Source organism: Microchirus variegatus (assembly GCF_963457635.1).
Source record: "Microchirus variegatus genome assembly, chromosome: 4".
Lineage (NCBI taxonomy): Eukaryota > Metazoa > Chordata > Actinopteri > Pleuronectiformes > Soleidae > Microchirus > Microchirus variegatus.
This window is the reverse complement of record NC_139805.1, coordinates 36703848-36718885: the sequence shown is the minus strand read 5'-3', so window position 1 is coordinate 36718885 and position 15038 is coordinate 36703848. Positions and strand designations below refer to the sequence as shown.

The following is a 15038-nucleotide window of genomic DNA, read 5'->3' as shown; positions in this document are numbered from 1 at the left end:
TTTAAGTAGATTTTGGAATTATAAGTAGATTTTGGAACTTTAAGTAGAATTTGGAACTTTAAGTAGAATTTGGAATTATAAGTAGATTTTGGAATTATAAGTAGATTTTGAACAATAAGAAGATTTTGGAACTTTAAGTAGATTTTGGATCTTTAGGTAGAATTTGGAATTATAAGTAGATTTTGAAACTTTAAGTAAAATTTTAAATTGCAATTGTGTTGTTCTTTTATGTCCAAAAGTTGTCAACCCAAAACCCGAAGGTGGAGATAGCAGAAGGCAGGTGAGGGGATTATAATCTGTGATCCCAATCCTCGTTGTAGCTTGTTGTGGCTAATACCAGACAGCATCTCGATCTTCTGGAAAAGGTCTAGTCTCCGCCCACTTTCAGGAAGCACGTGGATGACGTGCTTGTTGTAGTTTTCTTTTCCGTGGAGAAACAGCTGGTCTTTGGAGGCCGCCATGTTGGATCTAATCCCGTGTTCCACGTTGCTTCTCCGTCTTCTTGTGCGTAAGATTTTGTCTCCGGAGTGAAATCCAATCCCTGGCAGTTTCGGCCGAGTTCCTCCAGACTGTCCTGGTTCCTTTATCCTCCTGGAATCTCATGCGTAGTTCCTTCTTGGTGGTTCTTCTGTTTTAAAGCTCCCCGAATTACTCTGAAGGTCGAGAATCGTCCTGAGGTTCATCTGTGAGGACGTTCTTCTCACGCTCAGCCTCTTTGGAACCTTCCAGGACCTTCAGTGTAGACGTGGTTGATCTGTAAGGACGTTCTTCTCACGCTCAGCCTCCGTGGAACCTTCCAGGACCTTCAGTGTAGACGTGGTTCATCTGTGAGGACGTTCTTCTCAGGCTCAACCTCTGAGGAACCTTCCAGGACCTTCAGTGTAGACGTGGTTCATCTGTGAGGACGTTCTCACACTCAGCCTCTGAGGAACCTTCCAGGACCTTCAGTGTAGACGTGGTTCATCTGTGAGGACGTTCTTCTCACGCTCAGCCTCTGTGGAACCTTCCAGGACCTTCAGGTGTAGATGTGGTTCATCTGTGAGGACGTTCTTCTCACGCTCAGCCTCCGTGGAACCTTCCAGGACCTTCGGTGTAGACGTGGTTCATCTGTGAGGACGTTCTTCTCACGCTCAACCTCTGAGGAACCTTCCAGGACCTTCAGTGTAGACGTGGTTCATCTGTGAGGACGTTCTCACACTCAGCCTCTGAGGAACCTTCCAGGACCTTCAGTGTAGACGTGGTTCATCTGTGAGGACGTTCTTCTCACGCTCAGCCTCTGTGGAACCTTCCAGGACCTTCAGGTGTAGATGTGGTTCATCTGTGAGGACGTTCTTCTCACGCTCAGCCTCCGTGGAACCTTCCAGGACCTTCGGTGTAGACGTGGTTCATCTGTGAGGACGTTCTTCTCACGCTCAGCCTCCGTGGAACCTTCCAGGACCTTCAGTGTAGATGTGGTTCATAGAGAGGCCTTTTGTTGACAAACAGGAGAATGATGTGAATCCCAGATGTGTTTGTGTGTTTGTGTGTTTGTTTTCTTGGAAACTTGTCTCATGTAGCATGTAGCATGTGTGTGCTATCAGGTTAGCGCTCAGCATTAGCATGAAGACATGAGGTCATCACAGCGGTGCACCACCTGACGCTAACTCCACGCTTCCTCTTATTTACGGGAGCTGTCGATCGTCAGCGACGACGCAAACCACGCAAATAAGTGCAGTTTGTGCTTGTTGACCTGTGGACTTTCTGTGCTGCTGCACATGTGTGCGTCATCTGGAGAGAGGAGCATGATGGGATTGACCATGAATTACAGTTCCTACTCAATACCAAGTGCTGCTGCTTATTTATCTGCTGCTGCTTCTGCTTCTCTTTCTCATCAACCTGCGTTGAAAAAAAAACTCCCACAGAAACAGAATCCCCGTGCAAAATCAGGAAATAAACAAATGCTACTTAGAAACCTTAAGGACTAACAGTCGAGTTGTTTGTGTGCGAGGACGACCAGTAGATTTAGGAACTTTAAGAATAGGAACTTTAATAAGACTTTGGAACTTAAAGTAGATTTAGGAACTACAGTATAAGTAGATTTAGGAACTTTAAGTAGATTTTGGAACTTTAAGTAGATTTAGGTACTTTAAGTAGATTTAGGAATTATAAGTAGATTTAGGAACTTTAAGTAGATTTAGGAACTACAGTATAAGTAGATTTATGAACTTTAAGAAGATTTATGAACTTTAAGTAAATTTTGGAACTTTAAGTAGATTTTGGAACTTTAAGTAGATTTAGGAATTTTAAGACAAATTTGGAACTTTATGAAGATTTTGGAACATTAAGTAGATTTTGGATTTTTAAGAAGATTTAGGAACTTTAAGCAGATTTAGGAACTTTAAGCAGATTTTGGAACTTTAAGATTTTGGAACTTTAAGTAGATTTAGGAACTTTAAGCAGATTTTGGAACTTTAAGCAGATTTTGGATCTTTAATTAGATTTAGGAACTTTAAGAAGATTTAGAAACTTTAAGTAGATTTAGGAATTATAAGTAGATTTAGGAACTTTAAGTAGATTTAGGAATTTTAAGTAGATTTAGGAATTATAAGTAGATTTAGGAACTTTAAGTAGATTTAGGAACTTTAAGTAGATTTAGGAACTTTAAGTAGATTTAGAAACTACAGTATAAGTAGATTTATGAACTTTAAGAAGCTTTATGAACTTTAAGTAAATTTTGGAACTTTAAGTAGATTTTGGAACTTTAAGTAGATTTTGGAACTTTAAGTAGATTTAGGAATTTTAAGACAAATTTGGAACTTTAAGAAGATTTTGGAACATTAAGTATATTTTGGAACTTTAAGAAGATTTCGGAACTTTAAGTAAATTTTGGAACTTTTAGTAGATTTTGGAATTTTAAGTAGATTTTGGAATTTTAAGTAGATTTTGGAAATTTCAGTAGAATTTATAATGACAATGTTGTTGTTCTTTTGTGAACATGTGTGTGTGTGTGTGAGCGATCATGTGACCCATAATCCCACTGTACTCACTTCCCATATCGACCTGCGCGGAACGAAAATAAAAAACACTCCCAGAGAAACAGAATCCTCCGTGCAAAACCAGGAAGTAAACAAACGCTACTTTAAGTAGATTTAGGAACTTTAAGTAGATTTAGGAATTATAAGTAGATTTAGGAACTTTAAGTAGATTTAGGAACTTTAAGTAGATTTAGGAACTACAGTATAAGTAGATTTATGAACTTTAAGAAGATTTATGAACTTTAAGTAAATTTTGGAACTTTAAGTAGATTTTGGAACTTTAAGTAGATTTAGGAATTTTAAGACAAATTTGGAACTTTAAGAAGATTGTGGAACATTAAGTAGATTTTGGATTTTTAAGAAGATTTAGGAACTTTAAGCAGATTTTGGAACTTTAAGGTTTTGGAACTTTAAGTAGGTTTAGGAACTTTAAGCAGATTTTGGAACTTTAAGCAGATTTTGGAACTTTAATTAGATTTAGGAACTTTAAGAAGATTTAGAAACTTTAAGTAGATTTAGGAATTATAAGTAGATTTAGGAACTTTAAGTAGATTTAGGAATTTTAAGTAGATTTAGGAATTATAAGTAGATTTAGGAACTTTAAGTAGATTTAGGAACTTTAAGTAGATTTAGAAACTACAGTATAAGTAGATTTATGAACTTTAAGAAGATTTATGAACTTTAAGTAAATTTTGGAACTTTAAGTAGATTTTGGAACTTTAAGTAGATTTTGGAATTTTAAGTAGATTTAGGAATTTTAAGACAAATTTGGAACTTTAAGAAGATTTTGGAACATTAAGTATATTTTGGAACTTTAAGAAGATTTCGGAACTTTAAGTAAATTTTGGAACTTTTAGTAGATTTTGGAATTTTAAGTCGATTTTGGAATTTTAAGTCGATTTTGGAATTTTAAGTCGATTTTGGAAATTTCAGTAGAATTTATAATGACAATGTTGTTGTTCTTTTGTGAACATGTGTGTGTGTGTGTGAGCGATCATGTGACCCATAATCCCACTGTACTCACTTCCCATATCGACCTGCGCGGAACGAAAATAAAAAAAACACTCCCAGAGAAACAGAATCCTCCGTGCAAAACCAGGAAGTAAACAAACGCTACTTAGAAACCTTCAGTACTAACAGTCGAGGACGGACGGACGACTGCGTACGTACGGACGGACGGAGAGTGTTACTGTAACCAGAGACCCTTCCACTTATTCTCCAGATTGAGGCAGATTGTTTGGGGATTACGAGCAGTGGCTGCACATGTGTGTGTGTGTGTGTGTGTGTGTGCGCAGACGCTAACTGATTTAGCATGTGCTGAAACCGTACACCGTCTCTCTGACCCCGGGTGTCTCCCCCCCGCTGTGGCCCTCACACTTCTCGTCTGCTAATCGATCCGTTTGGCACCCCCACACACCATGTGTGTGTGTGTGTGTGTGTGTGTGTCTGGTTAGCAGATGCTCGGCGTTGTCGTTTTTTGCGTCGCGGAGAATGCTTTTGTAGCGTCGGGCGGCTGCGCGGCGTTAGCGCGGACCCGCAGAAAATCAATTCCCGTCTTCGGCGGCATTGGACGTCCACGTAGCGACCCCGCCGCCGCCACATGCCGTCAGAGGCCGGCCGCGGCGGCCGTAACGCGACACCGCCGCCGTGTGCGAGACGACAACGAGACGGCCTTTGATGGGACGACGGAACGCTTCACAAACTTTTACACTTGACCTTGTCTTCACGAGCGAGGTCGCGCTCGGTTTAACCACAAACACTTCTCTTCTTCTTCTTCTTCTTCATTTTAAAGCGATAGTTCAGCTTGTTTTGACGTTATTGTGTTTGCGACGTGCGGACACGCAAAAAGTAAAAATCAGTTGGAAACTCACGCTCCCTGCACCAAACCCCATAGAGAAAATCAGTGATTTTAACAAGATTTTAACATCACAGCACATTAGGAGTTGTTGATCCACTGCTGCATTCATCACTAAGTTCAAATGTCTTATTTTGTCAATTCGGCTTAAAAAAACCTTTGTTCAGATTGACCTCAGTGACACAAAGTGACCACACGAGGCAGCAGTAGACCAGCAGCTCCTGTGTCCCACGTGAGCTAAAATCACTGATTTTCTCTATGGGCTTTGGTGCAGGAGAGTTTTACTGTTTACAAACTCGAGTTTCCTGTTGTTAAAGTCTGTCTAACGGTGAAATAAATACGTGAACGTGTTCTTAAGACGTCGTAGAACGAAGCTGAACTGTTCATAAGTAGTTTTTCCGTCATATTTATCCTGCATTTTGTTTCTGTTATTGTTTATCTGGAGGTTAAACAGTGACGCTGCTGCGTTAATTTGAAACATCGCCTTTAGGGGATCAATAAATCTCTATCTGATCCTTCAGCGAGTGCGTGCCAGATTAGCTCTCGCAGGATTATTGACACACAAAAGTCAGCTGTGTGTGTGCGTGCGTGTGTGTGTGTGTGTGTGTGTGTGTGTGTGTGTGTGTGTGTGTGTGCATTACAAGACCACATTTTTAAAACAAAACAAAGGCTGAACTCTCCCTTTAAACGCTCTGACAAGCCCGTGCCCGAGTCTCACCGCACACGCAGCAGTTCAGATCTGGACCTGACGCGTGTGTGTGTGTGTTTTTGTGAGACACACACACACACACAGACACACAATCCTGACTTCAAGTCAAGCATCGTCGTCTTTGGCCGCGCCCAGAAACCAAGTCAAGCTCCGACAGCGAGGGAACCATCCATCACGCCCCTGCCGACAATCAAGGGGTTCACCGTCACCCGTTTACGAGATTGTCGCCGTGGCAACGGTTCACGACAACAACAACAACAACGCAAAAATAGGCTCTACCAGATGTCCCGAAAAAAGGGCTGACGTCACTTTGTAAAATCCAAATCTCACACTAACGCACGTGACGGCGTCCTGTGATGGTTACATCGCCGCCGCCGCCGTATCAATCACTGTCTCACACACACACACACACACATTCTTGTACTTGCTGCATACTGAGGACTGGGTTGCTGACAAAGTGAGGACCAGCATTTCCACTTTATAACTCAACACAATTACAAATATCTACTTCATGAATGACATCTACAAAGAACTGCTGGTTGCAGTACCATAACATGTCTGAAGGTGGAGCCCCAGAGCAAAAAGAGCTGGAAAACTTTTTTTTTTGTTTTAATTTTTTGGTCCAAAATTTGACAAAAACGTCATACTATACTATGCCGACCAAAATTTCAAAAGAAATTTGAAAAAACAATCAAAACATTTTTTTTTTTTACATTATAAAAAAAATGTTTGGTCCAAAATCTGACAAAAACATCATACTATACTATGTCGTCCAAAACTTGGAAAAAAATTTTTTTTAAATTTTTTAAAAAAAATGTTTGGTCCAAAATCTGACTAAAACATCATACTATACTATGTCGTCCAAAATTTGGAAAGAAAATTGAAAATAAAATTGAAAAAAAATTTGATCCAAAATTTGACAAAAACATCATACTATACTATGTCGTCCAAAATTTTGAAACATTTTGAAAAAAAAAATTGACAAAAACATCATACGTCGTCCATACTATGTCGTCCAAAATCTGGAAAAAAATTGAAAGTAAAAATTTGAAAAAAAAATTTGGTCCAGAATTTGACAAAAACATCATACTATACTATGTCTTCCAAAATTTGGAAAACAATTCTAAAAAAAAAATTTGGTCCAAAATTTGACAAAAACATCATACTATACTATGTCGTCCCAAATTTGGAAAAAAAATTGGAAAAATATTTTTGGTCAAAAATTTTACAAAAAGTTATACTATACTATTTCGTACAAAATCTGAATTTTTTGGGCAGACAAATTAAATATAGCATGTTATAGCAACCTAAGGAAGTGATTTCAATGAAAACAAAGCGAGCACCGGCCAAAATGTCCTCACTCCGTAAAAATGACCTCTCTTTGTTGGTTATAAACCCTCACTGGTCCTCAGTATGCTGCAAGTACAAGAACACACACACACACACACACACACACACAGAGCGACCTCCGTTACAACACGTCGGCGTCAGAGAAACACAAACACGCACACGGACTTAACGTCTCCCAGCGCGATCATTAAAACGCGGCGATTATGTGATTAAGTCAGATCATAGCGTGCGCGGCGGCTTCGCTCGCGTGATTCACGCCGCCGTTCAAAAGGCCTCGGATGTGTTTGACTCTGTCCTCGTTCTCAGGGAAAACCTCGCCGCCGTTTCCTCGGGGCGCTGCAGTGTTTGTTTAGATGATATGATGCACGGCTACACTTTCAGCTGTTATTACTCATTTCACTACAAGTTTGTAAACCACTCACTCTCCCTGCACCAAACCCCATAGAGAAAATCACTGATTTTTACAAGATTTTATCATCACAGCACACAGGAGTTGTTGATCCACTGCTGTCTCCATCACTAAGTTGAATTGTGTTATATTTATGAATTCGGCTTTTTAAATCCTTCATTTGGATTAAACGCAGTGACACAAAGTGACCACACGAGGCAGCAGTAGACCAGCGGCTCCTGTGTCATCGCAAGCTAAAAACACTGATTTTCTCTATGGGGTTTGGTGTGGGAGAAAAACTTCAGTTTCCTGTTGGAAAAGTCCGTCTAACAGTGAAATAAAGACGTGAAAGTGTTCTTAAGCTACTGGGAGACTTGGGATAACACAGGTTTTATTAGTTGAGCCATTTGACATGTGGCTATAATCTGTGTTAAAGCCACTAAACAACAGCCTCCAGAGCTGAGGACTGTCAATAATCCAAGCAGCTGAGAATCGACAGTTCTCAGGGTTTAGCGGACGCGATCCTGTTTGTCTTCCTGCTTCACAGGAACAAGTCAGCATTGATTATTTACCTGCACACACACACACACACACACACACACACACACACACACACACACACACACACACACACACACACACACACACACACACACACACACACACACTCACATTCTTGTACTTGCTGCATACTGAGGACTGGGTTGCTGACAAAGTGAGGACCAGCATTTCCAATTTATAAATAAACACAATTACAAATATCTACTTCATGAATGACATCTATATAGAACTACTGGTTGCAGTACCATAACACGTCTGCAGGTGGAGCCCCAGAGCCAAAAAGGGCTGGAAAACTTTAATTTTTTGGTCCAAAATTTGACAAAAACATCATACTTATTAACATCATACTTAAAAATAAAAATTGACCAAAAGTTTTTGGTCCAAAATTTGACAAAAACATCATACTTATAATATGTCGACCAAAATTTTACAAAAAATTGACCAAAAATTTTTGGTCAAAAATTTGACAAAAACATCATACTTATACAATGTCGACCAAAAAACTAAAATTTATCAAACATTCTTGGTCAAAAATTTGACAAAAATGTCATACTATACTATGTCGTCCAAAATAAAAAATAAAAAAATTGACCCAAAATGTTTTGGTTTAAAATTTGACAAAAATGTCATAGTACACTATATTGTCCAAAATTTGAAAAAATATTTGACAAAAAAATGTTGGTCCAAAATTTGACAAGAATGTCATACTATACTATATCGTCCATACTTTTAAAAAACATTTGACAAAAAAATTTAGGTCCAAAATTTGACAAAAATGTCACACTATACTATATAGTCCAAAATTTGAAAAAATATTTGACAAAAAAATTTGGTCCAAAATTTGAAAAAAAAAATGTGACACCAAATTTTTGGTCCAAAATTTGACAAAAATGTCATAGTATACTATGTCGTCCAAAATGTGATTTTTTTTTATAGCGAGTATAGCATGTTATAGCAACCTAAGGAAATGATTTCAAAATGTCCTCACTCCTTAAAAATGACCTCACTTTGATGGTTAAAAACCCTCACTGGTCTTCAGTATGCCGCAAGTACAAGAACACACACACACACACACACACACACACACACAGACAGGGCCGAGTGTGAAACTGATTAAGTCGTTTGGCAGGAAACACGTTCTGTATATTTGACTTGGATTTAATTAAGTTACGGCATCATGTCGAGCTCAAACAAATTAGCCGCCGCCGCAGCAGCACCGCGCCGCGCCGCTAGCCCCGGCCTGCATGACTTCACCGTCCACGCATTAAAAACCCGTGACGTGACGGACGCATCCATCATCTCCTGACATGTTCGCGTTGGCTTCGTCAGGTTTTCCCACACCGTGTCGTCATGTGGGAGCGCGTTTTAAAAAATGAAATGAAAAAAGCACCACGCCGCGAGGTTTTTTTTCTGCGCCAAAGGAAACGTTTGACAGAAGCCAGCGCCGCGATGACGTCACGGCGCGAGGCCGTGGCGCGCGTGGAACATTTGTCACGAGTTGCGTTAATTGTTCGCGTTACGGCCGCACGAGAGAGAGAGAGAATAAAAACAACAGAGCAGCAGCAGCAGCAGCAGCAGCTGTTTGACATGAGATTAATCAGAACCATTAAGCGTCTCATCGGAGCGAAAGTGAAACACACGGACGGCAACATGAACGGATTCCTTTGAATAAATCAAATGAACAATTTCAAGATGTGCCTAAGTGACTTTAAGGGCCCCCGTTTCAGCAAATTTGGTGGAGCGGTTCCACGAAGCCGGTCGGGAAGAGATTAAGACAAAGAAGCTTGGAGAGTCTGAGACAGCCGAGGATAAAGAGCTCACGATTAATAAAGACATTTAGCATTTAGCATTTAGCAGACGGAAAATGCTAAATCATTGAGATGTGGACGAAAAAACAACAATTTAACACGTAAAACAAAAGGTTCACCTCATGTCAGTAATGATATCTCACTCTTAGACGAACTAAAACGTCAGGAATATGAAGTTTCACTCGTCCTGCACCAAACCCCGTAGAGAAAATCAGTGATTTTTTACAAGATTTTAACGTCACAGCACATTAGGAGTTGTTAATCCACAGCTGCCTCCATCACTGACTTTAATTGCCTTATTTTGTAAAATTCGGCTTTAAAAAACGTTGATTTGGATGTCATTTACTGACCACACGAGGCAGCAGTAGACCAGCAGCTCCTGTGTCCCCCGTGAGCTAAAATCACTGATTTTCTCTATGGGGTTTGGTGTGAGTTATTTTTCGTGAAGAAAAACAGATTTTCGCCGCTTAACGAAAGACTCATCGATAAAAATCTACGTCAGTTAAAGTCTACGACGTCTTAAGAACACGTTCATGTCTTTATTTCACTGTGAGACAAACTTTTTCAACAGGAAACAGAAGTTCGTAAACTAGAAAAATCTCCCACACCAAACCCCATAGAGAAAATCAGTGATTTTTACAAGATTTTAACATCACAGCACATTAGGAGTTGTTGATCCACTGCTGCCTCCATCACTAACTTTAATTGTCTTATTTTGTAAAATTCGGCTTTAAAAAACCCTTGATTTGGATGTAATTTAGTGACACAGAGTGACCACACGAGGCAGCAGTAGACCAGCAGCTCCTGTGTCCACCGTGAGCTAAAATCACTATGGGCTTTGGTGTGCGGAGAGTGAGCGGTCAAGATGAAACCTCGTATATTTCATCACTTCTGAAGTCGACAAAATACATGTTTGCTGCTGCCACCTGGTGGTAATAGGCGTGCCACGAATGAGATCAAGTCATTGTCGCAGAAATAATAAGATTTTTATCAATGCAGTCATGTTACGTAGCGTAGCTTTAAATAAAAAAGCGTAGTCGTGCAGTCGTAAACTCCAGGTGTGTGTGTGTTGGTGTGTGTGTGTGTGTGTTGAGCACAATGAGCCATTGACAAACCCGACCACACTTTGTCAACAGCGTCCTGTGTGTACACATGTGTGTGTGTGTGTGTGAAGGACAAACTAACGGAAACACAGAGTGAACGTGGTCCAGCGAGGGCCGCGTTCCACTCCGATTGTATTTATACAGAAGAAACAAAAGGGTGGAATGCCGGGGGAGGGGTGGGAGCTGAGGAGACACCTCCGAGAGAGAAAAGAGAGAAAAGAGAGAAAAGAGAGAAAAGAGAGAAAAGAGAGAAAAGAGAGAAAAGAGAGAAAAGAGCTCGTCCAAGAAAGCATCCAGCCACGCGACCTTTGACCCCGACGGGCTGTAAATCTGTCCTCTCGTTGTCTTTGTCCTGTTTTTGTCCCGTCTGCTTTTCCCCCCCGACACTGGAAATCTGACGTCCGATAAACGCCAGAATACGTTCAGGGTTAGCGCGCTGTTAGCTATTAGCTGTTAGCGCCGCGTTTTACGTTATTAACCCGCGACCGCGCCACGCGACTCACTTTTCCCGCCACGTGGGCCGGGAAAACCATCCGGAAAAATGACGGCAAAAAAAAAAAACGACCTCAGTGTCCGTTTTTTAAAGCTTTAAGAAGATTTCACTTTAGATCTGCGGAGATCACGCAAATATATAATCGCAGAAACTGACAGGGAAATTTAAGGAGTTTATGGAAATTTAAGTCGAATTTGGAAATTTAAGTAAATCTTAGAAATGTACGTAGATTTTGGAAATTTGGAACTTTACGTAGATTTTGGAGATTTAAGAAGATTTTGGAACTTTACGTAGATTTTGGAGATTTAGGTAGATTTTGGAACTTTAAGTAGATTTTAGAACTTTACGTAGATTTTGGAACTTTACGTAGATTTTGGAAATTTAAGTCGAATTTGAAAATGTAAGTAAATTTTTGAAATGTAAGTAGATTTTGGAACTTAACGTAGATTTTGGAGATTTAAGTAGATTTTGGAACTTTGCGTAGATTTTGGAACTTTGCGTAGATTTTGGAACTTTGCGTAGATTTTGGAACTTTGCGTAGATTTTGGAACTTTGCGTAGATTTTGGAACTTTATAAGTAGATTTTAAAACTTTACGTAGATTTTGGAACTTTTCATAGACTTTGGAACTTAAGTAGATTTTGGAACTTTTCGTAGACTTTGGAACTTTTCGTAGATTTTGGAACTTTTCGTAGATTTTGGAACTTTTCGTAGACTTAGGAACTTTTCGTAGATTTTGGAACTTTTTCGTAGACTTTGGAACTTTTCGTAGATTTTGGAACTTTTCGTAGATTTTGGAACTTAAGTAGATTTTGGAACTTTTTTGTAGACTTTGGAACTTTAAGTAGATTTTAGAACTTTTCGTAGATTTTGGAACTATTCGTAGACTATGGAACTTTAATGAGATATTGGAACTTTTTAAGTAATTTTAACTGATCTACACTTTGGCGTAGTTCGCTTTGCGATCGAGCAAATCTATCGCAGAACTCACCGACTGAATATGTTATACTGCCCCCTGGTGCTTTACGTGAGTATTAAATGCCTTTATAACGACTTAAACTTCACTGTCGTGAGAGTCTGTGACGCCGACTCGGGCTGATTTTAAAGCAGAACTCTGAAAGAAAACAGAGAACTTTAGTCGCGTGGACGTTGTCGTCATCGCGTTCAGAGGCTGAACATATGAACATGTGACTTCGCTCACAAGAGTTCGGATTAACTGTCTGAACGTGGGATTTGTTCTTTGATAGCAGGCGTCCACCTGGATCACATTCACAGATGATAAAACATCTGTGTTTTCTTTTGATATCACAAGCACAGACATCACCAGGCATGTGTGTGTGTGTGTGTGTGTGTGTGTGTGTGTGTGTACATGCATCTTTGTGAGGACTGTGTTTATTGGTCCAGACTTCAGTTTTAGGGTTAGCATGAAGCTATTTGTTTGTGGTGGTTAAGGTTAGGGTCAGAGGTCACCAGTGTCCTCACTAGGACCGCTGTACAAGAATGTGTGTGTGTGGACGAGACAAGGACACACAAACGTTTAAGTGAAACTGAGGGAGAATAAAAGACTGTGTGTGTGTGTGTGTGTGTGTGTGTGTGTGTGTGTGTTGGTAAGGAAACACACAGGAATGTGTGCTTTTCTATACTTTAAGGCAGTTTAATGAACATTCAGAGCTTTATTTCCGCCGCCGAGCGTAAACTGCATGGAAGAGGCTGCGACGCGTCGGAATGTTAAATATTCCTCACACGACCGAGGACCTCAGTCTTTGTGTTTGGAAAAAAAGAAAAAAAAAAAAGAGGGTAAAGTTTCACTTGTTGTGTCGCAAATACGACTTTGTCACGTTTGAGAAATCGTTAGAATCAGTTGAGAACGGTTCAGTTCACCCTGAAATACGACGTGATCTGGATCGAGGTCTTTCAGCAGATCTGTCTACAAGAAGAATTAGGAATTATAAGTAGAATTTGGCACTTTAAGTAAATTTTGGAACTTTAAGTTGATTTTGGAACATTCAGTAAATTTTGGAAGTGGAAATATATGTAGATCTATAAGTAGATTTTGAACTTTAAGTAGATTTTGGGATTATAATTAGAATTTGGAAATTTAAGTGGATTTTGGAACTTTAAGTATATTATGAAACTTTAAGTAGATTTTGGAACTTTAAGTAGAATTTGGAAATTTCAGTAGAATGTGGAACTTAGTAGAATGTGGAACTTTAAGTAGAATTTGGAACTTTACGTAGATTTTGGAACTTTAAGTAGAATTTGGAAATTTCAGTAGATTTTGGAACTTTACGTAGATTTTGGAACTTTAAGTAGAATTTGGAACTTTACGTAGATTTTGGAACTTTACGTAGATTTTGGAACTTTAGGTAGATTTTGGAACTTTAAGTAGATTTTGGGATTATAAATTGGAATTCTAGTAGATTTGGGAACCTTAAGTAGAATTTGGAAATTTCAGTAGAATTTGGAATTCTAAGTAGAAATTGGAACTTAAAGTAGAATTTGAAAATGTAAGTAGAATTTGGAACTTTAAGTAGAATTTGGAATTCTAACTAGCAATTTAGGACAATAGGTAGAATTTGGCATTCTACGTAGAATTTTGAACTTTAAGTAGAATTTGGAATTATAAATTGGAATTCTAAGTAGATTCTGGAACTTTAAGAGGAGTTTGGAACTTTTAGATTCTGGCACTTTCTAGTAGAATAAGGAATTATAAGTAGAATTTGGGATTATAAATAGAATGTGTGATTATAAGTAGATTTTGAACCTTAAGTAGAATTTGGAATTTTAATTAGATTTTGGGATTATAAATAGAATTTGGGATTAAAAGTAGAATTTGGGATTATAAGTAGATCTATAAGTAGATATTGGAATTTAAGGTAGATTTTGAAACTTTAAATAGATTATGGAACTTTAAGTAGAATTTGGGATTATAAGTAGATTCTGGAATTATAAGTAGATCTATAAGTAGATCTTGGAACGTTAAGAAGTTTTGGAATTATAAGAAGATTCTAGGAATTATAAATAGAATTTGGGATTATAAGTAGATCTTGGAATTTAAAGTAGATTTTGGAATTCTAAGTAGATCTATAAGTAGATCTTGGAACGTTAAGTAGAATTTGGGATTATAAGTAAAATTTAGAGCTTTAAGAAGTTTTGAAATTATAAGCAGTTTTAACGTTAATCTACAGTTGAACATTGTTGTCTTTGATATTTTCTCGGACGTGGCGCTCACGACTCTTCAGTAAAGACTCTCTCTGACCAATCAGAGGCCGGCACTTTATCGCCGGACAAAGATGAGCTGGGAGGTTCCATCACTGATGGAGGAGGTAAACTAAAGACTTGGTCTCACCCGTGTGACTCCTGATGTGGACTCTCAGCGTTCCGTTGCTGGCAAACTTCTGTCCACAGTACGGACAGATCTTCTCCTTCTCCCCGGTGTGTGTCTGTGTTACACAAAGAGAGAGAGAAGACATGATGATGGACACATGGACCACGTTAAGAAGAACATGTGTAGCCTTCATCCTCACATCCGTCCCGCATTACCCACAGAAATGTGATTATAGCCGGACATGAGATCCTCGTCAGGACGTTTACGTGAAAGGGGGAAACGTTTTAAAGTCGCAAAAATGCGCTCGGGTTTCACGTGTTTCGCTCGCGAGAACAAGAACGGACCGCGTCTTAATCTCCGTCCGTAGATTGAGTTCATGTGAATGTACACAATCTGCTGAACGACACACTTTCTACACACGGGTTAAAGA

At 39.2% G+C, this 15038-nt stretch overlaps 1 protein-coding gene across 1 annotated transcript in view; it reads right to left on the bottom strand.

Annotated features, from left to right (window-relative positions):
* Nucleotides 1–15038, bottom strand: part of prdm5 (PR domain containing 5) — a gene marked incomplete at both ends in the record, with an annotated part of 72201 nt that overhangs the window by 23745 nt on the left and 33418 nt on the right. Inside the window, one exon of the mRNA XM_083887884.1 lies at nucleotides 14630–14723. Coding sequence (XP_083744010.1) covers nucleotides 14630–14723 — 94 coding nt within the window. The remainder of the gene's footprint in view (nucleotides 1–14629; nucleotides 14724–15038) is intronic.